This window comes from Stegostoma tigrinum, chromosome 27 (genome assembly GCF_030684315.1).
Source record: "Stegostoma tigrinum isolate sSteTig4 chromosome 27, sSteTig4.hap1, whole genome shotgun sequence".
NCBI lineage: Eukaryota > Metazoa > Chordata > Chondrichthyes > Orectolobiformes > Stegostomatidae > Stegostoma > Stegostoma tigrinum.
Window position 1 is genome coordinate 38983787 of NC_081380.1, and position 26609 is coordinate 39010395.

At 45.4% G+C, this 26609-nt stretch overlaps 1 protein-coding gene across 20 annotated transcripts in view; it reads left to right on the forward strand.

Annotated features, from left to right (window-relative positions):
* msi2b (musashi RNA-binding protein 2b) overlaps positions 1 to 25627 on the forward strand; it is a 518162-nt gene extending 492535 nt beyond the window's left edge. For 4 of the 20 annotated variants that reach the window (XM_048557145.2, XM_048557149.2, XM_048557157.2 and 1 more), the window contains 4 exons: positions 7427 to 7498; positions 9927 to 10135; positions 15506 to 15588; positions 25072 to 25627. In XM_048557145.2, the coding sequence (XP_048413102.1) occupies positions 7427 to 7498; positions 9927 to 10135; positions 15506 to 15547 (323 nt within the window). In that variant the 3' untranslated portion in view covers positions 15548 to 15588; positions 25072 to 25627. The remainder of the gene's footprint in view (positions 1 to 7426; positions 7499 to 9926; positions 10136 to 15505; positions 15589 to 25071) is intronic. The other 16 variants (XM_048557152.2, XM_048557160.2, XM_048557155.2 and 13 more) reach the window with 7 other exon arrangements.
* Positions 25628 to 26609: the final 982 nt, after the last annotated feature.

The window sequence follows — 26609 nt, forward strand, 5'->3', positions numbered from 1 at the left end:
CGGCTACTCACAGCACCAGGGACCCAGGTTCGATTCCAGCCTCAGGTGACTGTCTGTGTGGAGTTTGCACATTCTCCCCGTGTCTGCGTGGGTTTCCTCTGGGTGCTCCGGTTTCCTCCCACAGTCCAGAGATGTGCAGGCTAGGTGGATCGGCCACAATAAGATGCCCCACCGTGTTCAGAGATGTGCAGGCTAGGTGGGCTAGCCATGGGAAATGCGGGGATAGGGCAGTGGATCTGGATGGGATGTTCTTTGGAGGGTCCGTATAGCCTGCTTCCACACTGTAGGGATTCTATGATCAACATGTTGTAGAATCAAAGCCACCTTTCGCAATGATGCAGAGCTGACATGTCCTCTGTGGGGAGCTTTAGTGAATACATAAGTCTGCTGGTTGAGAGATAGTAGGAACTGCCTTCAGGACCCCCTTCACCTCCCCCATCTCTGAAGAGGGCTCTATGCCCAAAACGTCAGCCTTCCTGCTCCTCTGATGCTGCTTGGCCTGCTGTATTCATCCAGCTCTACACCTTGTTATCTCAGTCTGCTGGTTGAACTGCCTTCTGCCTCCAGCAGAAACAAAAGAGTTGTTGTCTGGCCTCTTTGAGAAAGTTATAGTGGTATCACTGAGTAACAATGGAAAAACCATGTAGGAGTTTTGGACCGACTGAGAGGTAGGTGAGGCAGGTTTAACACATACCCAGCAAAACCAACTTGTAAACTACATCACATTGCAACCATATGAACACACTGAACATTTCGGGGCCAGTCTAGTGAGTTTTACTTTATAGAATCCCTACAGTGCGGAAACAGGCCCTTCGGCCCGACATGTCCACACTGACCCTTGGAGCATCCCACCCAGACACATCCCCCTATAACCCAGCTAATCTAGGCATCCTTGAACACTATGGGCAACTTAGCATGGCAAATCCACCCGAACTTGCACAATAGACAATAGGTGCAGGAGTAGGCCATTCGGCCCTTCAAGTCAGCACCACCATTCATTATGATCAAGGCTGATCATCCACCATCAGTGTCCTGTTCCTGCCTTACCCCCATAACTCTTGATCCCACTATCTTTAAGAGCTCTAACCATCTCTTTCTTGAAAGTATCCAGAGAGTTGGCCTCCACTGCCTTCTGGGGCAGAGCATTCCATATATCCACCACTCTCTGGGTGAAGAGGTTTTTCCTCAAATCTGTTCTAAATGGCCTACCCCTTATTTTTAAACTGTGTCCTCTGGTCCTGCACTCACCCATCAGCGGAAACATGCTTCCTGCCTCCAGAGTGTCCAATCCCTTAATAATCTTATACGCCTCAATCAGATCCCCCTCATCCTTCTAAACTCAAGTGTATACGAGCCGAGTTGCTCCAATCTTTCAACATATGATAGTCCCGCCATTCCGGGAATTGACCTGTGAACCTACGCTGCACTCCCTCAATAGCAAGAATGTCCTTCCTCAAATTTGGAGACCAAAACTGCACACAGTACTCCAGGTGCGGTCTCACCAGGGCCCTGTACAGCTGCAGAAGGATTCTTTGGATTGTGGGAGGAAACCAGAGCACCCAGAGGAAACCTACGCAGACGTGGGGAAATGTGCAAATTCCACACAGACAGTCGCCCAAGGGTGCTGTGAGGCAGCAGTGCTAACCACTAAGCCATTATGAGCCCCCCCCCACCCCAGCTTACACTCTTCTGACCCAAAGTCAGAGGCGTTATCCATTATGCCACTGGCACACTACTATTATTATCCACTTGTCCCTGACATTAACACCTTAACTCATTCTGCTAATTCCTAGAACCAAAGCCCTTTCAGAGGTAAGTTAAACACGTAATCACCTTTATTTAGAGGGACACAGCTGTGTTGTATTATTGTGAATTTAAAACTAAGATACAAATTTGGTGAATTGAAATCGAACTTACAGATACGGAATGTTGGTGTTCATGTTTCACGCTGGGTTCCTTGCAAACCATTTCACCTAACCCCATTGGCATATCCTTCTGTTCCTTTCTGCCCCATTACTTAGAGTCAAAGAGTCAAAGAGGTTTAACTACATGGAAACAGGCCCTTCGGCCCAACTTGTCCACGCCACCCGGTATTAACATTTAAACTAGCCTGATTTGCCTGCGTTTGGGCCATTTCCCTCCATACTTATCCCACCTATGTACTGTCTAAATATTTCTTAAATGACAAAGCTGTACTCCCCTCCACCACTATGTCTCTCAGCCCTTTGCAGACACTCATCACCATCTGTGTGAAAAAATAGCTGCCTTGGACCCTTTTGTATCTGTCTCCCTCACCTTAAACCTATGCCCTTGAGTTTTAGACTCCCCTACCTGGGGAAAATCTGTTGACTATCTACCTTATCTATGCCTCTCATGATTTTGTAGAACTCTATAAGGTCACCCCTCTGAGATAATGGGAACTGCAGATGCTGGAGAATCCGAGATAACAAAGTGTGGAGCTGGATGAACACAGCAGGCCAAGCAGCATCTCAGGGGCACAAAAGCTTACGTTTAGGGCCGAGACCTTTCAAGGGTCTAGGCCCAAAACATCAGCTTTTGTGCTTCTAAGATATTGCTTGGTCTGCTGTGTTCATCCAGCTCTACACCTTGTTATCTAAGGGCACCCTTCAGCCTCCTGCGCTCCAGGGAGAAAAGTCCCAGCCAATCCAACCTCTCATCATAACTCAAACCTTCCAGTCCAGGTTGCATCCTAGTAAATCTTTTCTGTACTCTTTCTAGTTCAATAATATCCTTTCTACAGCAGAGCAACCAGAACTAAACACAGTACTCCAAATATGGCCTCACCAAAGCCTTGTACAACCTCAAATTATATAAGTAACCCTTAAATGGTTGTGTGCCATTGGCTGCAATCATTCTGCGTGGGAGCAAGTTGCATATTCTCATCAGTCATTGGTAAAAAGGTTACTCCCCAATTCCTGAATGGATTTATTGGATGCCGTCTTATACTTTAAAAATGTTCACATGGATTACACAGTGTTGAACATCACAAGAGAAACGTGCTGAAGGGTCTAAACTGCCTTTTTATGTGTGTGCTGTCTCCTGAAGTTTTTAAGTGTTAGTCCATTGTTGTTTTCTTTACTCATCCTGGGCACAAGGCTGTCACCGACAAAACCAGCATTAATTGGCTGTGAGAAGGTGACACTGCTGCAGTTCGCATGATGTAGTAATACCCACAATGCTGTTAGGGAGGGAATTCCCCGATTTTGACCCATTAATACTGAAAGAACAATGATAATAGGCTCAGAGGTGGACTTGCAGATAGTGGCATTCCTATGTATCTGCTGCCTTCGTCCTTCGAAGTAGAAGAGGTCACGGGGGTTGGGAGCTGCTGTCGAGAGGGCCTTTGCTAGTTGCTGCAGTGCATCTTTTTGGTGGTCCATGCTGCTGCCCATGTGCCCCAAAGGTGTAGGCATTGCTGGACCGGGTACCTATCAAATGATCTGCCTTATTCTGGACAGCGTCAATCTTTAGAGTGCTGTGCAGACGCCACTCCTCTGGGCAGTTGGTAGTGGGAGGGATGGTGTTCCATGCATTTTGGACTTGTGCCTTGTAGATGGTGCACATGCTCTGGGGAGTCAGTAGGCTCCTGCTATATTCCCAGTCTCTGCCCTGTAAAAGACATTGCTCAGCTTTCTCGTCTCTGTGGAGCTGGTTGAGGTGACACATGTCAACGATTGTCCCACCCTTCGACAGCCTTTTCAATGTGGATCATAGATGGCTTCACAGTGACAGCAGGAAAACTTCCCCACCCCCACTATTGCCAGCACACTGTCTTCTGCAAGTTTGGGTTGGAGACTTTACTTTTCTCTTTAAATGGGTTGACCATCAAAACCAGTCAACTCACTACATACAATCTTGCACCTTTGACATTCCCCTTAAAAACAAATTTAGCTGGTGACATTCAATATTGGGACTGTGGCCCTGACTTCCCTGACACTCAGGATTCCTGGGAGGAACCTGCACCCGGCAAAGGCTGGTGATCTGTCCCAGATCCAGCAGGGAAGGTCAGTTCTCTTCCGCGGTTACCGCGTGGCAGAATCCCCAGTTCTTTCTGCTCCCTCTTGTGTTTTTCAGCACGGTTTGTTGCCGACATCGGTGAGACCTTGCTGAGGTCCCACGTGTGTCAGTATGATCACTGCGTAACACAGTCCGATAAAGTCAGTGCTGGTCGGTGCTTTAGTCAAAGATGGTGAATGAAGGGCAGGGGGCAGACAGACGCCTATCACGTTCACACAGCGCAATTTGCACCAGATAAGAAACCAAAAATGACGGAGCGTGGAATGAGTTATGTTTATTTTGGCATGATAATAATAAGCTATCTCCAGGAAAATACAAGTGATGGCACCCCAACAGGGTGCCATGGGAGAGTCACATTAAGAGTAGGTTAGCAGCTAGAATTTCTGCCTGTTTAATGAATTCTATCTACCTAATAATATCACGAAAGCATTTAAGAGTTGACTTTAATTATATGCATCTATTATAACTGCTGTGCTTGTGCTTTTGTGATTTAATCAGGCACCTCTGAATGCCCTAATGAGTCTGTGTGGGCATGTTTCCCTACTATTTGGAGGTTTAACAAGGTGGTGATGCTGTGGCTATGATACTGCACTGCAATTTATGTTAATAGCCATTAAAAGTGTGTGTGAAATTCAGAGTGGAAGCACAGGAATCCATTTGCATATCATACCAATTAACAATGGGAAGAAGGGTGAGGGAATTTCTGTCAGTTGGTAAATTGTCAAGAAATGCACGTAAAAGATGGTGAAAACCTTTGATTCCCCTGTGTGCTGGTGGATTTGCATGTTTGCCCAGCGCCTTTTTTGGGATGATGCTGCTGCAGATGGGATGGATGGAGAGAGGAGGTGGTGAAAATGAGCAGGAGCCAATCCTAGTCACTAAAGCTGGAGAGATTTCCAACAAGGCCATTTGGCTCATCATACCTGCACCAACTCTTTGAATGAACTGACCAATTTAGCCACATAGCAAACCCTTGCAATAATCCCTGAACATTAGACCCTTCAATTAGAAGCCCAGGTACCTCTTGAAAGCTTTAAGCCATATTCTTTGGGGGCGGGGGGGGGGGGGGGTGAGGGGGAGAGGCGGAGGGTGGTAGTCTCAGCACAGGAGCTCTTATTTCGTTGCCTCGTTCCAGAAAGATTTTAATTAGTTCTTTCCTCATCACTCTTTGGTAGTAACTGCAGTGTAGTAAGCCAATATCGAGTGGTCCTCCAGTGGGCCCCATCAGCTGAGCTCTCAAAATCTGCAGCACACTTTCCGCCAGGTTCATTGGCGTGCAGAATTAGGCCCACTAAGTTGGCACCAAAAATGGACACCCTCCAGCCCCTACCCCAAAACTCTTTCACTGAGACTATCCCCACACAATGTGCCAGCAGGTGGGAGACTGAGGGTGTGACTTGTGAATAATATGTAGTATCTATGGTTACGGATAGGGTGACTAGCCAATGTCTTTTCCCCAGGGTACTGGAGTCCAAACCTAGATGGCATAGGTTTAAGGTGAGAGGGGAAGGATCTGAAAGGGTCTTGAGGGGCAGCAGGGTTGTTGTGTGTATGGAACAAGCTGCTAGAGGAAGTGATAGAGGCTGGTACAGTTATAACATTTAAAAGACATTTGGACAGGTACTTGAAGGATTTAGAGGAATGTGGGCCGAAACAGGCATGGACGAGTTGGGCCGAAGAGCCTGTATGACTCTGTTTACCAGGAGTATGACTACCTTCTACTGGCGAGTGTAGTGTGATGGCTAATGGATGGTTTGACAAGAAGTTGACACGTTTGCACTTACGAGATGAATCCAAGCCTTGGGATCCACAACACAGTCATCAACAAAATTTACTAAGGAATTCAGGAGAAACACCAATGATTGTGAGAATTGGGGATTGCACTGCCATAAGGAGATGAACAGCATGGAAGTCAGATAGACACATTGGAGAATCAATTGAAGAAGATGCCGATGGTGGGAATCAGGGCGGTGGTGGTGGGGAGAGGGACACTTGTGTGAAGCATAGACCAGTTAAACCAAATGGCCTGTTTCTGTTCTTTTTTTATTTGCTCACAGGGCATGGCCATCGCTGGCTGGGCCAGTGTTTATTGCCTGTCCCTATTTGTCCTCAAGAAGGTGGCGGTGAGCCACTCTCTTGAACTGCTGTAGACCACCTGCTGCAGGAACACTCAACAGAGCCTTTAGGAAGGGAGTTCCGGGATTTGGGAAGACTGAGACTAAAGGAGCGATGATATCCATGCAGACTTCGTTGTGCTTCAAGATGGTATTGGTCTAAACCTGATGTGAATGACACCAATGACGCTGAGTGGATATCTCACCGTGCTAGGTTGTGAAATTGCTGACAACTCACTGTGATCATAGATAACCCGGTGAGGTTACAAGCCCAAGCAGTCTATCCTCCGTGCCCATGTTCAATGCTCACCTCAGTCTCTGAACTGAAGAACAGTCACCCACAATCTTCAACCAATTTTGGTAAGAAATATCGCCCATATCCAGTGATCAGGTGGTACTATCGAAGTGATCCAGGGGTAAAAGGAATGGGGTTGGACAGTTGACTGAAATCAGTGTTGTTTCTGTCAGGCATTGTCACATAGTTTTGGGAAGGATTTCAAAAGGGAATGTATATCTTCTTGAACTGCCCCCTAGTCCAAAGTAGGGAGTGAGATTCCCGTTGGCTTGCACTGGAGTGACACCAGTTCCTGGTACACTGATGTGAACGGGCACAACTGCTTTAGGGTATTGTTAATGCTTTGCCCCTGTGGTGCCACCTCTATGTCTCCTTCCTGCCCCAAGAAGATCTCTGACCCACCAGGGTTCAGCTGAAATGACTCTGTGCTTAGAGCCTCAGTGGGTTAATCACATTGGGTTTGGGTAGGTAGTGAGGAGCAGGCATTGCAAGCAGGCTGGTAGTGTTTAAGAGGGCCTTAAGAGTCTTTCTTCTGTCCCTATCAAAAAAAATCTTGAATTTAGATTATGAGCAGTTTGGTGACATGTCTAACCAGAGGCTTGCACCCTCGGCAGTCAGTTAAGGGGCTGTAGAGGGATGGGCAGGGAGAGGAGACGGAACACATCCAAATTGCTGAAGTTCCTCTGAAGAGGTACCTTCCCCGCAGCCACGTGACTGTTGTCTAGAATTGAGGGTGGTTACAGAACTTCATGCTCAAAGTAATAATTGTTGGAGGGTTCAATGAGATGCCGTGGACCTGTTAGACACAAACAGTACACACTTTGCGATTGATTTTGTTCTGGGAGGTTGGGGGAGGTTGCGGGTTGGGTGTGATAGTGGGTACAGTCAAACCTGTCCCAATGGTCACCAAGTTTGAAGTCACCTGTCTTAAGCAGCCAGTTCTTCTCAGAACCAACAAATTTCTAATTTAATTAAATAGGGTCTGCACCCGGATTAAACAGCCACCTGCTAACGTGGCCACAACCATTGGTAAAAATGACAGGTAAGCAATGTAAGTAAATTGGAACCTGCATCTTAGAGATTAGTTTGTCACCCTGACATACAGGCAGGATCTCTGTCCCTGTGGGGAAGAGGGTGGGGGGCGCCGGAGAGGAATTTGGGGAATGACTCTGAGCACAAAGGTCTTAACTTCTTGATTATTCTTCCCCTGCTTTCCCCATCTCCCCCACCCCCCCAGCCATAAAAAAATACCCCAACCTTGGTTGGAATGAACCACCTTGAGTCAAGCTGGAAGGTGATTGTTTAATGCGGGTTTCACTGTAAGCGGGACTTGGAGCGTCCTTCAGCAGTCATCGTTACTTCCAGCTTTACTTTGAAAGCAAATGGCCTGGGTTGGGTAGACAGCCACTCTCCGTCACCGCCTCTGGCACCCCCCACCCCGGCACCCCTGTTCGACCATTACTGGCAAAGTCACCCACCAGCTCCAATGGCATTGAAAGCTTTAGCTAGCATTCTGAAGGGTCAGGCACGTCATTGGATTAGATGTTGTCATCAACGCCACACGCAACACCCACATTTGCAAAAAGTCTGCCCGTCCTCACAGTGTGTTTAGATGAGATGTAGCCAGGTTGTAGTGGAGAGGTAGTCTCAGGGTGGGAAGGGACTTAAAGAAGTTGCAGTCAGTCTGGGAGGGGAGACACCTTGAGATACTGTCATGCAAAATTAACACGGAGATGTTTTTGATTGACCTGTTCTGACACACCTGCAGAGCAGGTGGGACTTGAACCTAGACCTGTAGGGGCACTTGCACTGCACCACAGATGCCCCTCAAAATTAGGATGTTCCTTGTCAGGAGAACGCTGATGTTGCAATTAGAGATGTGACAAAAGGCCAGGGTGTCAGTTGTCACTTATAGTTGTCACTTCATTCCAGAGAACCCATCCTGGCATAACCCTGTTGCTTTGATCTGCTTTCTTCCCCCTTTCCCTCACTACCACCTCCAGGGGAAAAATGGTTGACTTGGTTTCATTGTAGTTTTCACAGCAAGAGAATTTTCTTCTTCTGTAAGCTGTCACCATGAATTGAAGCTCCAAGTTTGAACAGATAACTCCTGATCCATTTTCCCAAGCTCATTGACTAAGACAGGCCACCATAAATTTTGAGAAGCGATGCTTTAAACCAACAGTGGGAACTTGAAGTCGTGAGGGATATTGCTTCCAACTGCACGTGCTGCATTCCCTTAGGGTCTTCCAGTGAGGAGGTGTTGTCCCTCATGTCAACCACAGACCATGTGACAATATCAACCAAAGTGGTTCATTTTGAGAAGAAAGACCACCAACAGGAACTCAGTGTTCAAAGGCTGTGTTCAAAGAAGGGGCCAGTTCCTCATTGTGATTTCAATGTTCCATTTGTGTCGGGAGCTGGTGGGTAAACCCGTCCTGTCAGTTCCAAACAAGCACCATACAGACCTGGGTCCACTGAAATGGGAATTCTGAAGCCTTTTGAACATCTCTAAATGCAGTGTTACTAATGGCGTGATGGACGGCAATGGGAGAGTTGCTGAGAGGTAGGAAGCAGTGAAATTAGTCTCCAGCAATTGCAAACAGTACCCAGTTTTACTGCCACATGCCATCTTTGCTGTTGGGATGGAAGTGGAAGAGATGGGGTGGTGTCTGCAGATATGTAAACTGGCCTGACAATTCGCTGTTATATTAATTTATATATTTTTAATCAACCCATTCAGATGTACCTCTGGAGCAGGTGGGACTTGAAACCGGGTCCCCGAGCCCAGAGTTACCACAAGAGCCCTTTGACCATTTCTATACTTTCTCCAAAGACTAGTTTCAAACCCAGTGTTTACAATAGTCCTTTGGGATAGCCAATTCTCCCCTTTTCGCTGCCGAGCCCCATGGTGACAATCTGCTTTCCCTGCGCGTGTTTCTGTCCTTGTTTCTTTTTTTTTTACACTTTGTCCGAGCCGTCCTAGAAACCGACCAGTTTCTTCACGAGGCCCTAGACTTTGCTAGAACTATTGACTCTTTATGTTTAGACTCTGGATATCGTTCACTGTAGCTGCCATTTTATTAACATGCTGTGTGGTAGAATTCTAGCTCCTTTGTAGTTTGCATGGGATGTGAATGCTGTCTCAACACGGCCTGATCTAGAGATTGTTATTTCTGCATGAGCATCAGATCTGATGTGACGGAAGGTGTCTCAACATGCGCCTCTTGGTCTTATCTGTGTTGAATGACTGTGTTATTTGGGGATGGTTGATGAAAGTGGGTTGGGGTGCCTCGGAGCTTCTTAGCTGTAGTAACGAGCTGACTATCCATCTCTCGTAAGTACTGCTGTTGTCTTTATCGCATGGCCTTGGATTGAGTGTTAGAAAAATGGGGCCTTAGGCTGTCGTAGTGTTTGGCTTTTGATTTTGTGCATGCCCTGCTCGTGCCTTATACCCAGCTCTATTCTCTACACACCAGTCCTGAATAGCTACAGTGCTCAACCGAATTATGGCGCCCCTGCTTCTCCAGCAGGCACCAACCCAGCCCGACCTGGTGGATTTCCTGGAGCCAACAGTCCAGGCCCGGTCGCTGATATCTATGGTACGGCCAGCCAAGACTCTGGTGTCGGTAACTACATGAGTGCTACCAGCCCCCAGCCCGGCTCTGGCTTTGGACACAGCATTGGGGTAAGTGAGGTTTCGATTCACCCCTCTCCTCTCTGTCTATCTCCATCCACTTCACTGTTCCACTGCCTTCCCTTCTCTCTCTCTCTCTCTGTCTCTCTCTACTTTGCACTTGTTTTCCACTCTTGCCTAACACAAGCATTTGGTCTGAAACTAAAACCATAAAGAGCTGAGAGACAATCCAACCCTAACCTCTGACCAAGGCTTTTCCTTCGGTAGGTAACCTCACAGACCACTGGTCATCCATAAGTGTTGCAAATCCACCCAATATTTGAGGCATGAGGCACCCAGGCTCTTCTGAGAAGATCAACATGCACGTTTTAAAGTTTTGTTTAAATTGGGTGACAGTCATGTAGTGGAACAATTATATCGAGGAGCTCAAAGCTCCAAGATCTCGAAATGACTGGAACACAAGTACAGCCTCGAATATCTCTGAAATGTCGCGTGAATTAGCAGCGCTCCCTGATTGCTAATGATTCGCTCCTCTGCCCGCCTCTCACCGGTCTTTGCAACTCAGTTAGCTCACTCCATCCGAGCACGGGGTGGCCAATATCCATCTCCCCAACGCCAAGGTCAGAGTTTGGGTTGGCTTTCATCTGGAGTGTGTTATCTGTATCTCCTGAGCAAGTGAACATTGTCACATCCTCATTCTTTCTATTTTGTTTGGTGTAAAGAGGTAAAGTTTAATGGAAATTGTTCATTTGAAAGGGGGCGGGGGTGGAAAATGGGACGATTGTGCTATTTTGAACAGAAAAGTGTAAGTGATGTATGTGTGTGGATTTTAAAAGTTCCATTACGTACATTTTGTCCTTTAGCTGTTAAGCCATGTAACAGTAATAATTTTCATATCCATGGCACAGGCGTCCTGTACAGGTATATAAGAAAAAGTCCTCGAAGTACAGTTAGGGCACATCATCCTATTGTGGGTGAATCACAATGTCACACTCCAGAAGGTTCAGTAACTCTAATAATTAATACTGAATGTTTGCTGTTTAACTTGCAGTTTTTTTAAAATTAAATGCATGGTTAGCAACATTTGCTTAAAGAAAGTGAAACAAAAATATTTCTGTCTGTAAACAGCTGCCTGTATCTCGATCATAAAACAGAAAGCGGTACTTGGAATGTGTCATACTCAATGGGGCAGTGGGGGTCCTAATTATTTCTTTTCCTCAGGATTAAAAGATACTGAAATGCAATGGGAGAGTGGGGCAAGCATGAAAATATTACATGCAACAGCACCGGAAAAGCTATAGATATTATACACAACACGATCCTGGATGTTATACCTTACACCCAATGAGACTGGAGGAATATTGAATGTTACACACAAAAAGAACAGGGAAACCTTCAATGTTACAACAAATTATTCTTTACAATAGGGCAATGACATTAAACATACTAGATACAAGAGAACCAGGAAGCATTTACAAGGTAATAAATCTGGGTTATCAGACGTATTATGTAGCTCATGATCATACTAATTAGCAGCTTCGGGGCTGTATGAATGGGTATTTCCTACTCTAGAGCTTACTTACACTGTGGTTCTCAAGTTGTAGTTGCAGAAAGGGTCATTGGGATTTTTACAAAGTAATTAAAAATGCAGAGATAGTCACAATCCTTGATACCAGTTTCAAAAGAGTATGTTTATATCTTTGGCCAGATGCCTGTAATATTTCATCAACACAATTTGGAAAGTTTGAATTGGCAAGAGACAGAAATGCTTTTGTTGCATTTTCCTTAAGGCTAGTTTAATGAATGATCTGATACTGTGTGCAGCATGTCTGGCTGGAAGATTGCCTTCATGATGATCCTAGTGGGCAGTGTTTGCGTTGGTCTGTGGAGGCTGCGATGTTTTGCCTTCATCCAGTAATGGTTTCTGTCCCTTCCCTCGTTTGGTTTTTGTTTTTGGTCAGCCTTCTCTCCCCTTTTGGTGGCTCGTGTTGGGTATGGTTCCACTGAGGGTGTGGAGGACAGATATCAATTCTTGCCTGCTAGCCTTGTCTGGGTGCTGGCACTGTCCCACACTCGTTTGGCATCTATGCACATCCGTTTTCCAGTGGGACCGAGTGATGATGGATCCAAAATCCTGGTTCATTTTCAGTTCTCTCACTCTGAGCCCCTTCCTCTCTGTATCCCCCACCCCTCCACAAACCGAGACCTCTGAATTCAGACTCCTAAACATCCATTTTATTTCTCCGCATTCCCATTTTAATTAGGAACTGTTGTTACTTTTCAGTCAGTGTAAGAGAGGATCCCACAGTGCCCCCTCGATGGACCCCTGTGATGACTTCCTTTCCCGGGTGACCCAACTAAAGCCCTTCGAACCATCTTGCCAGAAAGATCTGGAAAGTCCTTAGCTATTCTGCTCTACATTGTGCCCGCGGCTGTCTCAACAGTCAATAACCACAGTAATTTCTCAAATAAATAGACAACAGAATCTACTCAAGAGTCTCATTCAGGCACAGTCACCATACCATAAGCTAACTTCTCTGATCCCATCCCTCAACAAAATAATCCTTCAAATAAAGCTGCAATTCAGAATGAATCTCCCTGTGGTTTACAGGGAAGTAGCTTTGACCCGGAACTGTCAGCTCATGATCTGAATGCTGATATTTCTTTCCTAAATGTTTTCATTGCTCATGTTATCACAGGAATCAGCAGCAGCAGTAAACCACACAGCCCTACCTGACCGCTGCGCCATTCATGACTGATTGTACACCCTTACACATCCTCCCCTTCCCTATCCCTGTGCCCTTTGATTGACTCAGTATCCAAAATCCATCTAACTGGACCTTGAACATCCTCAAACAGTGAAAATCTACAGCCCTCCTGAGAGACACAATTTCAAAGATTCAATGTGAAGTTTCTCCTCATTTCAGTTCTCGTTCTAAATTCGCCAGTGAAGGGAAATGGCTCTTTTCAGTAGCTACTCTGTCAAGGTCACCTTTCAATGAGACCATCCTTTGTGCATCTCGACTCTGGAGAATATAGGACCATTCGATTGAATTCTGATCCAGCCAATATAGACCAATGAAATGAAATGCTTTGGAGTTGAAACTCGCCTTTTAACTGTATGTGTTTGCGTCAAGATGCTGTGCTCAAATATTAGATGTGTTGGCATGAACCCATATTATTCCTGAAGAGAGGCTGTCAGTCCTATTAAGATAATTCATTGCCAGACCCTAGCGTATCACAACTGGGCTCTCACTATGCTGTGACCCTGAAGATATGCGATGGTGTATCAATACATGACAGAGAGTCTGAAATTCCTCTTCCCCACCCCTTCCAAGAGGGACGTTAGCCCCATTTATGTGGCCAACCTTGAAACCTGTGCAGAAGTAACGGAGTGGAATTTGACACCTGCTCATATCCTGGCTACGTCATTTCAGGATCAGTGCTTTGTAAATTCTGTGCCACCTCTTGTGGCTAAGAAACAGCACCCTCTCAATCTCCTCTCCCATCCCCTATCATAGATTCAATCTCACCGCATAACTCCGGTGTTTCTCCTCCCCACCACCTCCTGCATCTCATTCCCACCGTGAATGAAAGCACCAGAGCATTTTTTGAGTTTCTCTGAAGCCTCACCAGGCTGATGGATTTGACACTGAGCCTCTCGGAGGAGGGAGACTCCTGCTCTGCGCTGAGTTTGCCGACCTAACGTTGGAGATTTCCTTGTGTGAACCGGGCACCAGTCTCTGATTTCTATCCTCTACTGGAGCATTGTACGTGTATCCTCGGGGAATGCAGGGATAGGCCTGAAGGCTCCTTGAATGAAATGGCCTACGTTCATTGCGTCTGAAGAATGGACCTTTTGGCCAAATATTGAAGGGTTATTGGCACCCAGCACCAATACAAGGTCCTAGTTACTGGGGTGGGACAAAGGTCAGGATGGAGTCAGAGTACAGCAGAAACACCAGTCAGATTTGTCCATTAGTATCAAACCCATCAAGCCCAGAACAAAAACAGAAGTTGCTGGAAAAGCTCAGCAGGTCCGGCAGCATCTGTGAAGTAAACAAAATCAGAGTTAACGTTTCGGGTCCGGTGACCCTTCTTCAGGACAGCAAGCCCAGAGTTCATTAATCACTCACCCCACTAACCAGGCCAAAAGGTGATGGTTTTAAGAGGATATACGTTACCAGGACAAGTTGGTCCATTCTGTAGCCCCATAACTGGTAACAAACCATGAGAATACAAATTGGGAAAAACAGATCAGCGTAGATTGGGGATTGACAGCCTCTCCAAACTGTGATGCAATGAAGAACTGGTCAATTCGAATACAATATGTTCCTGGTCCAGATCCCAGAATTCCATGTTTCCAATATATATGTGAGCTTCCAAATATGAGTTGTGTATAATATGATTTGTTGCTTTTATTATTCTTTAAACAGAGGTTCAGGTCCCTAATATTACATAAGTGCTGGTCCCTAATATACAGTGATACAGGTCTGTAATACACAAAGGTTCAGGTCCCTAATATGCAGAGGCTAAGGTCCCTAATATACAGACATTCAAGTCCTTAATATCGAAAGGTTCAGGTCTCTAATATGCAGAGGTGTATGTTCCTATTACACAGAGGTTCAGGTCCCCAGTATACAGAGGTGTAGGTATCTGAAACACAAATATTCAAGTCCCTAATTAATAGGTCTGTTTGTACAGAGGCATAACTCCCTAATATAGAGAGGTGATAGAAAGAGTATGTAGAAACTACACTCTATATTGTTTCCTTACAGAAAGAGTAGCAAGTAATGGCACCAAGGGCCACTGACCCCAATAACAAAGATGCTAATTCTTATGGATTTATATAGTGAGGAAGCAACACTTAAATTGATGTCTATTTCTGATCTAACATTGCAACTGTTAATCACCTTGATCATTGTGAGAAATTTGTCTGTAAAAAGCGTTTTACATACCTCCCTCCCTTTAGATCACAGAGTATCTGTGAATGAAGAAGCCAAATGTGTTACATCTGTTGCATTTGGTGATGAGTTGGTGTAGAATTCTGCTTAAAATAATATCTTTCCCAAACAATGACCAAAGAGTTGAATGGGTCGGAGGAAGATGGTTCAAATGACGGGGCTAATATTATTGCCCACACAAACTGGACCATTGAAACTTCCCAACCCACGTTGATTCTTTGAGCTCTGTGAGAGTTTTCCCCTCATTGCTCTAACACTCTGCTGACTTATTGCCTCGCCAACCAGGCAGGGAGGAAGGTGATTCTGAGACACCACCTCTTAATGGACTCAATGCAAGGTCACTTCCTGTAGCTAAATCATCACTTTTCTTTTGGTGTTTGCAAGTTCTTGTTAAAGAAAGTTTCCTTGTTTGCATTTGTATCAAGCACTGACGGACATAATAACTGTACAATTTTAGGGACCTTTGATCGCCACGGCATTCACAAATGGATACCATTGAAAGCAAACAGGTGGTTGGTTGGTTGCCATCTCAGGTTTGAGGTATTGCATATTATATCTCTATATGTAATATATTCCATTCCATTTCCCTTCCTTGTTTTTCCTAAGGTAGCTAACTCACCATCACACACCCACATTTCCATCCTCCTCTGTAATCCTTACTTACCTGGTCACTGCTTTCCCACTGCTACACAATCTGAGGACAGAAGGCAGTATGGGCCTTGGATGGCACGACAGGTTAGTGATCCAGATCCCTACCCTCCCTCCCTGGGGCTGGGGCCAGGAGGAGCCTGTAGACGTTTCCTCCATGGCAACGGATGGCAATACTTGGATTGACATAGCGCCTTTTGCCACCTCGGGAACCCAGAGAGGCACCTTGCAAGTTTAGTTGTCCTCTGAAGTGCAGTCATTGATGTACTGCAGGGAGTTAAGCAGCCAAAATTTGCACAAAGCAAGCTCCCGCAGGCAGCAGTGGGGCTATGATTGGATAACCTCCACTGTTTCAGCCATGTTTATTTGAGGGATAGATGTTGGCCTGGCACAATGTTTTCTGCAGTGGCTAGGTGATTTACTTAGGTGCGGTCCCTCAAAATTTTATTTTTGCACGCCACACACACATGGCAACTTCAAAGATACAGATTTGTGTACAGACTGCGTGGCAACCTTTGACCAGGACAGTATGGGGTCTGAGAATGGTCAGCTTGGCACCCGTTGAGCAGACAGAAGTCCACAGGTCAATACCTGCTGTCCAGTTTGGCACAGGTCACCTTGACCAGCAATCAACAACAGACTGATGTATGATGGTTCAATTCCGCCCTCTGGCAATTGTCTGTGTGCAGTTTGCATGTTCTCCCTGCATCCTCATAGGTGCCCACTGGGTGTTTCGGTTTCCTCCCCCAGTCCAAAGACGTGCAGGTTCGGTGGACTGGCCATGCCGAATTGTCCGTAGTGTCTAGGGATGTGCAGCCTAGGTGACCTAGCTTAACCATGGGAAATGCAGGGTTATGGGTGGGCGGGGTTATTGGGTGAGATGCTCTTTGGAGGGTCAGTCTGAACTCATTGGGCCAAATGGCCTGCTTCCACACTATAGGGATTCAAAGAGTAAACTAAATCAAAGTGATTTAACATTTGCCGGGGGTGGGGGGGCACTACTAATGTCTAAGATCCCATGGTGATGTTTTAAAGAGGAGATCTCTGTAGTGTCTTGAGTCAAGACTCATCCCCTCCAGCAATATCACTTAGAAAAGCTTATATAAGAAGGTAAAGACACTGCAGTCTTATCAGACCATAGGGCCACTCTCTCATTACAGAGGGAGAGAGAGAGATAGAGAGAGAGAGAGAGAGAGAGAGACAACTGGTTGTTGTTTAAGCTAAGAGTCACCAAGCATCAGTTGAGGGGACAACCCTTTATGATAACCTCATCCGGTGCCAGAATTGAACCCACACCTTTTAGCATCACTGATCAGCCATCCAGCCAACTGAGCTAGCATACGTCCAACAGCTTATATCGGTGTCATACCTCACTCAAGGTCAAGAAAACTTGTCCCTGATTGGCTGAAAGGAGAACACTGCAGACACTGGGAAAAAGTCTGAAACAAACACAGAGAAGCTCAGCAGGTCTGTAGAGAGAGAAAGAGTCACATCAGATATGAAACATTAACTGTACTTCTCTCTTCACAGGTGCTGCCAGACCTGCTGAATTTCTCCAGCTCCTTTCAGTTTTTATTGCTCCTCACTTTTCCTTTCTCTCATTTCAATGACTGACATAAACATCATTTATTTTTAATGCAGAAATCTTGTTTTGTATTCAGGACCATGTAGTGAAGGTGCTGTGAGTTGTCTAATTGTATGGGTGAACACACAATGTGGTGTTGACCTGAAACACAGGGATCGAGAAAACCCTTGCGTGTTATCCTTGTTTTGTGTTGACAGTGGGGAGATGGACCCAAGGTCACTCACACTGTCAAGGTCAAAATGTCATCATTAAGGTTCAGAGATATCACCAAATTTAAAGAGTGACCAGGTACGGTCCTCCTTGGCTTTGAACAGCCTGTGGGAGGATGAGAAGACAGAGGGTGTTAAGGTGAGTGAGAGGAGGAAGAAATGGGCAGAATGGAATTTTTTTAAGGGGCAAGATAAACAGGAAATTTTAAATGAAGCAGTGTAAATAAAATGGAAGAAGATAAAGCAGTCTTTCATGGTGGGAAACAGAGGTCTGTTCTGATTTAGGCAATCTACAGGATGATAGTGACACACCCACCAAGCTTCGTTACACACTAAAGAATGGGATAGAATTTCCACCACCAGCTGGCTTCAATGCTCTCTAGGCAGTTTTCTGTTTGAGGGAGGCAATGGCCTAGTGGTATTATGGCTAGATTATTAGTCCAGAAACTCAGCTAATGTTTTGGGGAGATAGTAGGAACTGCCAATGCTGGAGAATCTGAGATAACACGGTGTGAAGCTGGATGAAAGAAGAGTCTTGACCTGAAACATCAACTTTCCTGCTCCTCTGATGCTGCTTGGCCTGCTGTGTTCATCCAGCTTCGCACCGTGTTATCTCTAATGTCTTGGGGATCTAGGTTTGAATCCGGCCAGGACAGATGGTGGAATTTGAATTCAATTTTTAAAAAAAAACTGGAATTAAGAATTGAATGATGACCATGAAATTGTTTGTCCATTGTTGGGAAAAACCGATCTGGGACACTAATGCCCTTTAAGGAAGGAAATCTGCCATCCTCACCTGGTCTGACCTATGTGTGACTTCAGACCCACAGCAATGTGGTCAACTCTTAACTGCCCTCTGAATTGGCCTAGCAAGCCACTCAGTTTAATTCAATCACTACTAAGTCTCAAAGAAAAGAAATTGGACAGACCATCTGGCATTGATGCAGGCACCAAAAAAGTTAACAGCACAAACAGCTCTGTTGCCCCTGCAGGGCCTCCTTACTGACATCTGGGGGCTAGTGCCAATATTGTGAGAGCTGTCTTACAGACTAGTCAGGCATCAGCCTGACATAGTCATACCCACAGAATCATACCAGACAATGTCCCAGACACCACCATCACCGTCCCTGGAAATGCCCTGTCTCACTGGCAGAGATGGCGGCACAGTGCTAAACAGTCAGGAGGGAGTTGCTCTGGGAGTTCTCAGCATTGACTCTGGACCCCATGAAGTCTCATGGCTTCAGGCAAGGGAACATCCTGCTGATTACCACACATTGTCCTCCCTCAACTGATGAATCCTTCTTGTTGAACAACACTTAGAGGAGGCACTGAGGTTGGCGAGGGCACAAAATGTACTCTGGGTGGGGAATTTCATTGTCTATCGCCAAGAGCGACTTGGCAGCAGTACTACTGATCGATCTGGTCAAGTCCTCGAGGACATAGCTGCTAGACTGGGTCTGCAGCAGATGGGAAAATATGAGGGAAAAAACATACTTGACCTCATCCTTACCAATATGCCAGCTGCAGATCCATCTGACCAGGACAGTATTGGTAAGAGTGATCATTGCACAGTGCTTGTGGAGACAAAGTCCCACCTTCACATTGAAAATACACCCTGTCATGTTGTGTGGACTATCACTGTGCTAAACAGGACAGACTTCAAACAGATCTCACAAATCAAGACTGGGCATGCAAGAGGCGTAAGCCATCAACAGCAGCAGAACTGTACTGCAGCACAATCTGTATCCTCATGGCCAGGCATACCTCCACTCAACCATTACCACCAACACAGGGGATCAACTCTAGTTCAATGGACAGTACAGGAGGGTGTGCCAGGAGAAGCACCAGGCATACCTAAAAATGAGGTGCCAACCAGCAAAACTGGAATCAGTGGGTATCAGGGGCAAACTCTCCACTGGCCACAACCATAGTGGCATATAAAAGATGGTCGTTGTTGTTGGAGCTCAGTCATCTCAGCTCCAAGACATCTCTGCAGGAGTTCCTCAGGGAAGTGTCCTAGTCCCAACCACTTTCAGCTGCTTCATCAAGGACCTTCCTCCATCATAATGTCAGAAGTGGGTTGTTCGTTGATGATTGCTTAATGTTCAGCACTATACACAACTCCTCAGATGCAAAAACCTGGACAATATTCAGGATTGAGCTGACAAGTGGCAAATAACGTTTGTCCCACACAAATGACAGGCTATGACCATCACCAAAAAAAGATAAATTAACCATTGACATTCAATGGTGCTACCATCACTGAATCCCCCACTATCTACTTCATTGGGGTTACCATTGACCAGAAACTTGACTGGACCAGCCACATAAACACAGTAGCCATAAGGTCTTGACCCGAAACGTCAGCTTTCCTGCTCCTCTGATGCTGCTTGGCCTGCTGTGTTCGTCCAGCTTCACACCTTGTTATCTCAGATTCTCCAGCATCTGCAGTTCCTACTATCTGTCTCCAGCCATAACAGCAGGTCAGACGCTCAGAATATTGCAGCAAATAACTCACCTCCTGACTCCTCAAAGCCTGTCCATCATTGACAAGGCACACGTCAGGAGTGTGATGGAATACTCCCCACTTGCCTGGATGGGCACAGCTCCACCAATGCTCAAGAAACTTGACACCATCCAGGGCAAAGCAGCTGCTTGATTGGCTAGCGATCCATAAGTATCCACTCCCTCCACCACCGACGCTCAGTAACAGCAGTGTGTACTATCTACAAGATGCACTATAAAAATACACCAAAAATCCTTTGACAGCTCCTTCCAAACCTACGATGACTTCCATCTGGAAGGACAACGTCAGCAAATACATAGGAACGCCATCACCTGCATGTTCCTCTCCAAGTCGTTCACCATCCTGACTTGGAATTATATCACCGTTCCTTCGATGTCGCTGGGTCAAAATTCTGGAATTCCCCACCGAACGGCATTGTAGGTCAACCCACAGCAGGTGGGTTCAAGAAGTCTGCTCACCACCACCTTCTCAAGGGCATCTAGGGACAGGCAATTAATGCTGGCCCTGCCAGTAATGCCCAAATTCCACGAGTGAATAAAAAAGGGATACCTATACAAGAAGGTTGTCTTTACCCACTCAGTTGTTGAATTTGAAAAGAAATTGGACAAGTGCTTCAGGGTGACAAACGTAGCCGATGCGAGGATGAAGTGGGGGAATGGGGCTCACCAGAATGCTTTACAAAGAGCCATTTTGGGCTGAATTGTCTCTTTCTCAGTCAGAAGGACCCTAAGTAGCAGAATATCTACACCCAAGTCTTTGTCGTCGTGTCATATTGCCATGTCTTGTGGGACTAAGCTGTATTGGTGTAAGTCATGGATCAGGCTACCAAAGACCAGTCAGGGTGTATGAAAGTATGGAAGAATGCTAGTGAGGAGGAAATGGTTTTCCACACTGGCTGTACGTTTTTAGAGCAGGTCATTCACTATTCCACTCGTGGAAATGCCAGTGTCAAATTGTTAGGAATCAATTGATGGAAACCAAGCTCAGCTCATCAAATTCCTAAACTCCTAATTTATGAAAGTCCTGTATTTACAATTAGTAAAATTGCCCCAATCGCACCAGTCCATAGGGCTGCTCCCCATTTCATGTGGATGATAGTTTAACCTGAAGGTCACTATGCCTCAGGTGAGGGGAGGGGTTCAGAAGTCGAATCCTTCATGGTAACTTCAGCTGGTGTAAGAATTGAACGTGTGCGAGTTGGTGTTATTCTGCACTGTAAAACCAGCTGTCCAGCCAACTGAGCTAACCATGCCCCAATTAATAGAGTGCACAGAAGTCCAGCTAGCTGATGCCAGCCCCATTTTTAGACTTTGCAAAATGTTGAAAAATATGATTCAGACTGACTTCGTACCCAATTATCAACAACCGATTGCTTGCGCTCCTTCTCAACTTCCCGATGTCCCAATATCAGTGGGATAAGGAATGACCCTGTGTTTCTGCAGCCCTTGAATAGAATAGTCTCAGCAAGTGCAAGATGTCCTTACGGCTTCAGAAGCCACTCAGTTCCTATTCTGTTGTGTTGTATCTCCTATTAATGCACTGGTTTTCCTCCCAGTGTTCTGGCTATTAATTTCAGGCCCATTTAGCCTCTTCCTTGCATTCTGTCTTAGTGTTTCTTTTTTATTATACACTTACAGGGTGTGGGCGCCTTTGGCTAGTCCATCATTTATTACCCATCCCCAATTGCCCGGACAGCAGTTAAGAGACAACCACATTACAGGCCAGGCCAGGTATAGGCAGCATGTTGCATCCTCTAACAGGGATTGTTGACAATGGTTACGTAAGCTATCCTTGGACTTTTAATTCCAGATTTTTATTGAATTCAGATTCCACCATCTGCCATGGCAGGATTTGAACCCAGGTCCCCAGAAGTTTACATGGGTCTCTGGGTTAATCCTCTAGCAATAATACCAGTGGGCCATCTCCTCCCCATTTGTGTGATAACTCAGTACTGTCCAGCAGCGGACACTTGCTGAGAGCACATCACACTTCTGTCCAGGCTCGATGGACAATTTTAATCAGAGAGGCAGCCTTCAATTTTCCTGGCTCAGCCTGTGCTCATGTCTGCTTTTCTTACTTGACCCAGTGCATGCCCTTTTGGCTTGCCACTTAAGGTGCTTGCTTTGCTTTTTCTATGTGGTTGTGCAGTCCTAAGTCAAGTATCATAAGAGCTTGCCGTTCAATCAAAGCCCAGCTTCTGGTTGCATGGTGTATTTCTGTACCTCCTACATGCTGGCAATTTTAGGAGGCTGAAGCGGACCAAGTTTTGTCTTCCAATTGGTTTAATCTCCTGGACTGAAACCCGTTTCTCCATTCCAAAGAGACTGGCCTGCCTCTTTCTGTGAAGTAAATTTGTGAAACGAAACTCAAATTCATGGCCACCATTCGTCATCCAGTCCGATTTTGGCCGTCCCTGAGTAACCATGCTCTGGGATTCCCAGAGTGCTCATGGTATAAAGAAGGTTGCCAACTAACTTACCTGAACCCATGCCCCAATTTTGCTAGCTGAATGCAGGACCATTGCCTGAATTTTAAGCAGCAATCTCATGCTTGAAAATATTTCACGGATGTTGCTGCAAAGTCTACATTTTCGGGTGGTAGGAGCTGCAAAGTAACGCTAATCCCTTCTCAATCAGAGGGGCTCTCTCTGCACTGTACTTAGCAGGAGACCATTGAAAGGTTGAAATGCTGTACCGTCAAAATATGACAAGGACCTTGCAATAATGCTAGGACTTAAGGGCAGATGAGAACAAAGAAATCTATAGCGCTGACAGAAGACCATTTGGCCTATCTGGTTCTTAGAAAGTGCCACCCAATTAAACACGTTCACCTTGCTTAATTTAGTAGAGGGGTCAATCAAATGATTTTAAATGCCTCTGGCAGAGTAAAGGGCATAAATATTAAACCAAAGCAATGTAATCACACCCTAGTGTCACATGATGTCAACCCAGGATAAAATATATGGGGGAAGAAACAAATTGACCACCTATCAAACTGAAATTCCCTTCGTTTGTACTGGATTTGTACATAATGTAATATATTAAACGTATCAGGAACACATGCAGAATACAAAAGAAGTAATACATTATCTGTATAATGAAAGCACTGTGCTTAGTAAATTAATTGTATTCCAAACTTTGGCTCCTTGCCACTCACTCTTCAAATATTCATCGAGATTGTCTGCAGATAGAAATTCCAGACAGATAAAATACCACCAGGATATGGGGTGTTGACATCAAGTCAACAAACAGGAGCTGTGAAGGGGAGGAAAATATACGTGGGGGTGAGTTGCAGAGGTTCCTATCCAATAACCACCCACACAGGGAAGGAGGCGATGTTGTGGTTTCATAAATGGACTAGTAATCAGCAATCCTGGGCTAACAGTCAGCAGGTTCATGGGTTCAAATCACAGCATGGCAGGTGGTGAAGTTAGAGTTCAATTTAAAAAATCCAAAATTAAAAGTTGGCCCAACAGTCATTGCTAATGGCTGCAAAAAAAACCCAAATCTGTTATCTGCTATAAAGACCTAAACAAATTAGAGACTGCAATAAACAATGGGCGGAGGTAATGGGGACTGCAGATGCTGGAGAATCCGAGATAACAAAGTGTGGAGCTGGATGAACACAGCAGGCCAAGCAGCATCTCAGGAGCACAAAAGTCGTTCACTGGTGCTCTCAGGGAAAGAAATCTGCCATCTTTACCTGGCCTGACCTACAGTGATGCCCATAATAACAAATGCTTAAGAAACTACTGGAAGTCTCAGTCACACAGTTGGGGAAAGGTGCAATAAGATTTTCTACCCTCCATGTGCCCCCCACCCCTCCCCCAACCAAAGAGCAAGCATATCACAGGCAGGTCTGGACCATGCTGCTGGACTGATTAATCTAGTCCCTGACAGATACCTGTGCCTAATGTTATGGAGGGTATGTGGAAATGTCGGAGACTTATTTCAGAGCAGCAGATGAAATTTACAAAGGAAGTAAGGAATTACCATGACACCATGTTACTGGTGGGGTAGCTAATGAGGGAATGATTCAGACAACCCTGAACCATTTTGAAGTTTGATGTCTCTGGGTTTCCTAGTGGTTAGTGACATTCATTGACTCCAAGAGGAGGGCGACATTCAGGATAGACAATAAAGTTCAGCTGGCAACAGTTGAGAGATCAAACATCTGACCCTCTTGTGACGCAGTGTTGTCGTCCCTACCTCTGGACCAGGAGACCTGAGTCCAAGCCCCATGTGCTGCAAAGGTGTGCAGTAACATCCCAGAACAGATTGTTTGGAAAAAATAGGTCACACCCACTGGGGGAAGCTCTTGTGGCGCAGTGGTAGCGTCCCACTGTTGAGCCAGAAGATCCCGGTTCAAGTCCAACCTGCTCCAGGGGTGTGTAGTAGCATCTCTAAACAGCTTGATTGGGAAAAATAAAGTTGGACCCACAGGATGTTGAGTCTCATGTGATGCTGTGCAGTGTCCCTCCCCCTTAGCTAGAAGGCCTGGGTTCAGTTCCTAGAAGTATGTAATAACATGATTGAACCAACTGATTTAAGAAAAAATTCTACAACTGGGTCGTTGAAGGTAGGGAAGAGATCCGGTATTGTTGTGAGACTGAAGTTACATAACGGGCCAGACCACACAAGCTTCAGACTGACTGAGGGTTGGGGTTCATGAGGTGCAGTGGTAGTGTTCCTAACTCTGGACCAGGAGGCTTGGGCTCAAGTCCCACCTGCTTCTGAAGTCTACAGTAATATCCCTGAACAGGTTAATCAGAAAATATGTGAGACTCACTGAGTGTATCTGGACTTGCTATTTGACAGTATTCTTTCCCTCTGTTACTCATGAAGCATTCTCTGCAAAATACCCCTTTCTTCCCAAATTCCCATACATCCCCTGCTGTGTTTTAGTTTCTTTGTCTTGTGCAGTGTTGTGTTTAGTTCTTGCTGTTATTTAAGTAGCATGTCCAGTACGGTGAGGTAACATAATTCTGCTCTTCTCTCTCCCGCCCTGACCCCCTCCCGCTAATCTCTCCCTCACCTCACCCTCGCTCTCCTCAGAGTTTATCAGGAGCACCTTGCGAGACTGGCCGAACTTTCTGACTGGTCCCATATTCAGGTGATGCCATCAAAGCGAAGAAGAAAACTTTTAACAAAATACTCACAAACAGGCACTACATCATCACTGAGCAAAGAAAACTGGAGGTGGTAGTCTGTGGACTAATCGTGTTTTTTTAATGAAAGAAATTAAATCGCATCATCTCAGTGATCTACTGTATTATAATAACCTTAAGATAAAAAAAAGGAAATGGCATTTTAAATGATTAATAATAGTCTTTTTAGTGTTTCTTGATTTATTTTGAAATTTATTTGAATCACAAATATTATTTTTCTCTTGCTATTTGTGTTATGGCCTAGTGATGTAGTTCTTAGACTGTATATGATACTTCTGATATCATTAATCAGCAATGTAATCTCTTTATGTGTGTGAGTGAGTGTGTGTGTGTGTGTGTGTGTGTCGTTTGACTGGGAAAGAGCCCTGATTTCGTTCACACAGCCCCCATTCCTCCGTCCCCGATTTTACAAATTCTGAAGACCTGATAAGTGTTTCGGGGTGGCGGGGGTGGGTGGGGTGGGGGGGTGGTGTTAGTTGTGGTGGGGAGGGGAAGGGCTGGTGTTGGTTTTGGGGATGGGGGGCGGGGGAGTGCTGCAGTATGACTCAGCTAAAACAACAGAACCAAAAAGTGAGGAATAACTGAGAAGGAGATGTCAGGGAGAGAATGTCTGCAACTGGGGAGGCTGCTGCCCGGAGTCAGTGAAACAGGGCGATGGGGGACGGATTGTTTCTGTTTTAAATGTTACTGTCTAAAAGGAGCGGAAAAGTAACGATCAGAAATATATCTATTTTTTTGTCCTGCAATTGTATCTTGGTTAGCTCCACTTTTGGCAATAAGGTCAGGACTGTGAGATTTATTTTCCAAGTCCTTTTTCTATAAGTACTGTTTTCACGGGTTTATGTTTAATTTTCTGGGTCGTCGTTCAGAGCGGTGATTATATTATAAGGCGTTTATTTTTGTCGTTGAAGTTTGTGAACTCTCGAATACTGTAAATAACGATTCCAAGTGGCTGCATATATTCTGTTCAGAGAGAGAGAGAGAGAGAGACTGAGATTGAGAAAGAGTGAGGGATACAAGTGTTTTGATTTTTTAAAAAAAATATGCTTATGGTGCTGCTCAGGGATAGTGGCACACTTGGTGAAATACAGAATCTATACCTTGGAGGGAAATTAGAAATGCTATCACGCCTGCTTACCTGGGCGGCACTGTAACGATACTAGTGTAACACTGTTCGGCTTCCTCTGTAGCTAATTCCTGAAGGAATTACTGACTGTACTCGCGTCATTACCAGTATGTTAATTTCTAGTCGATTTCAACCCTATGTAGACAGCTCCAGAAAAGCATCCTTAGTCTAGGGTTGTCTCAGTTGTACATGGATTTCTTATTTTACATCGAGAAATGGGGGAAAAAAGATTTTTTTTCACTTCCCGGACTGAAGAAATAATCCACGAACAAGTTTTAATTACTTGAATTGATTTTTTC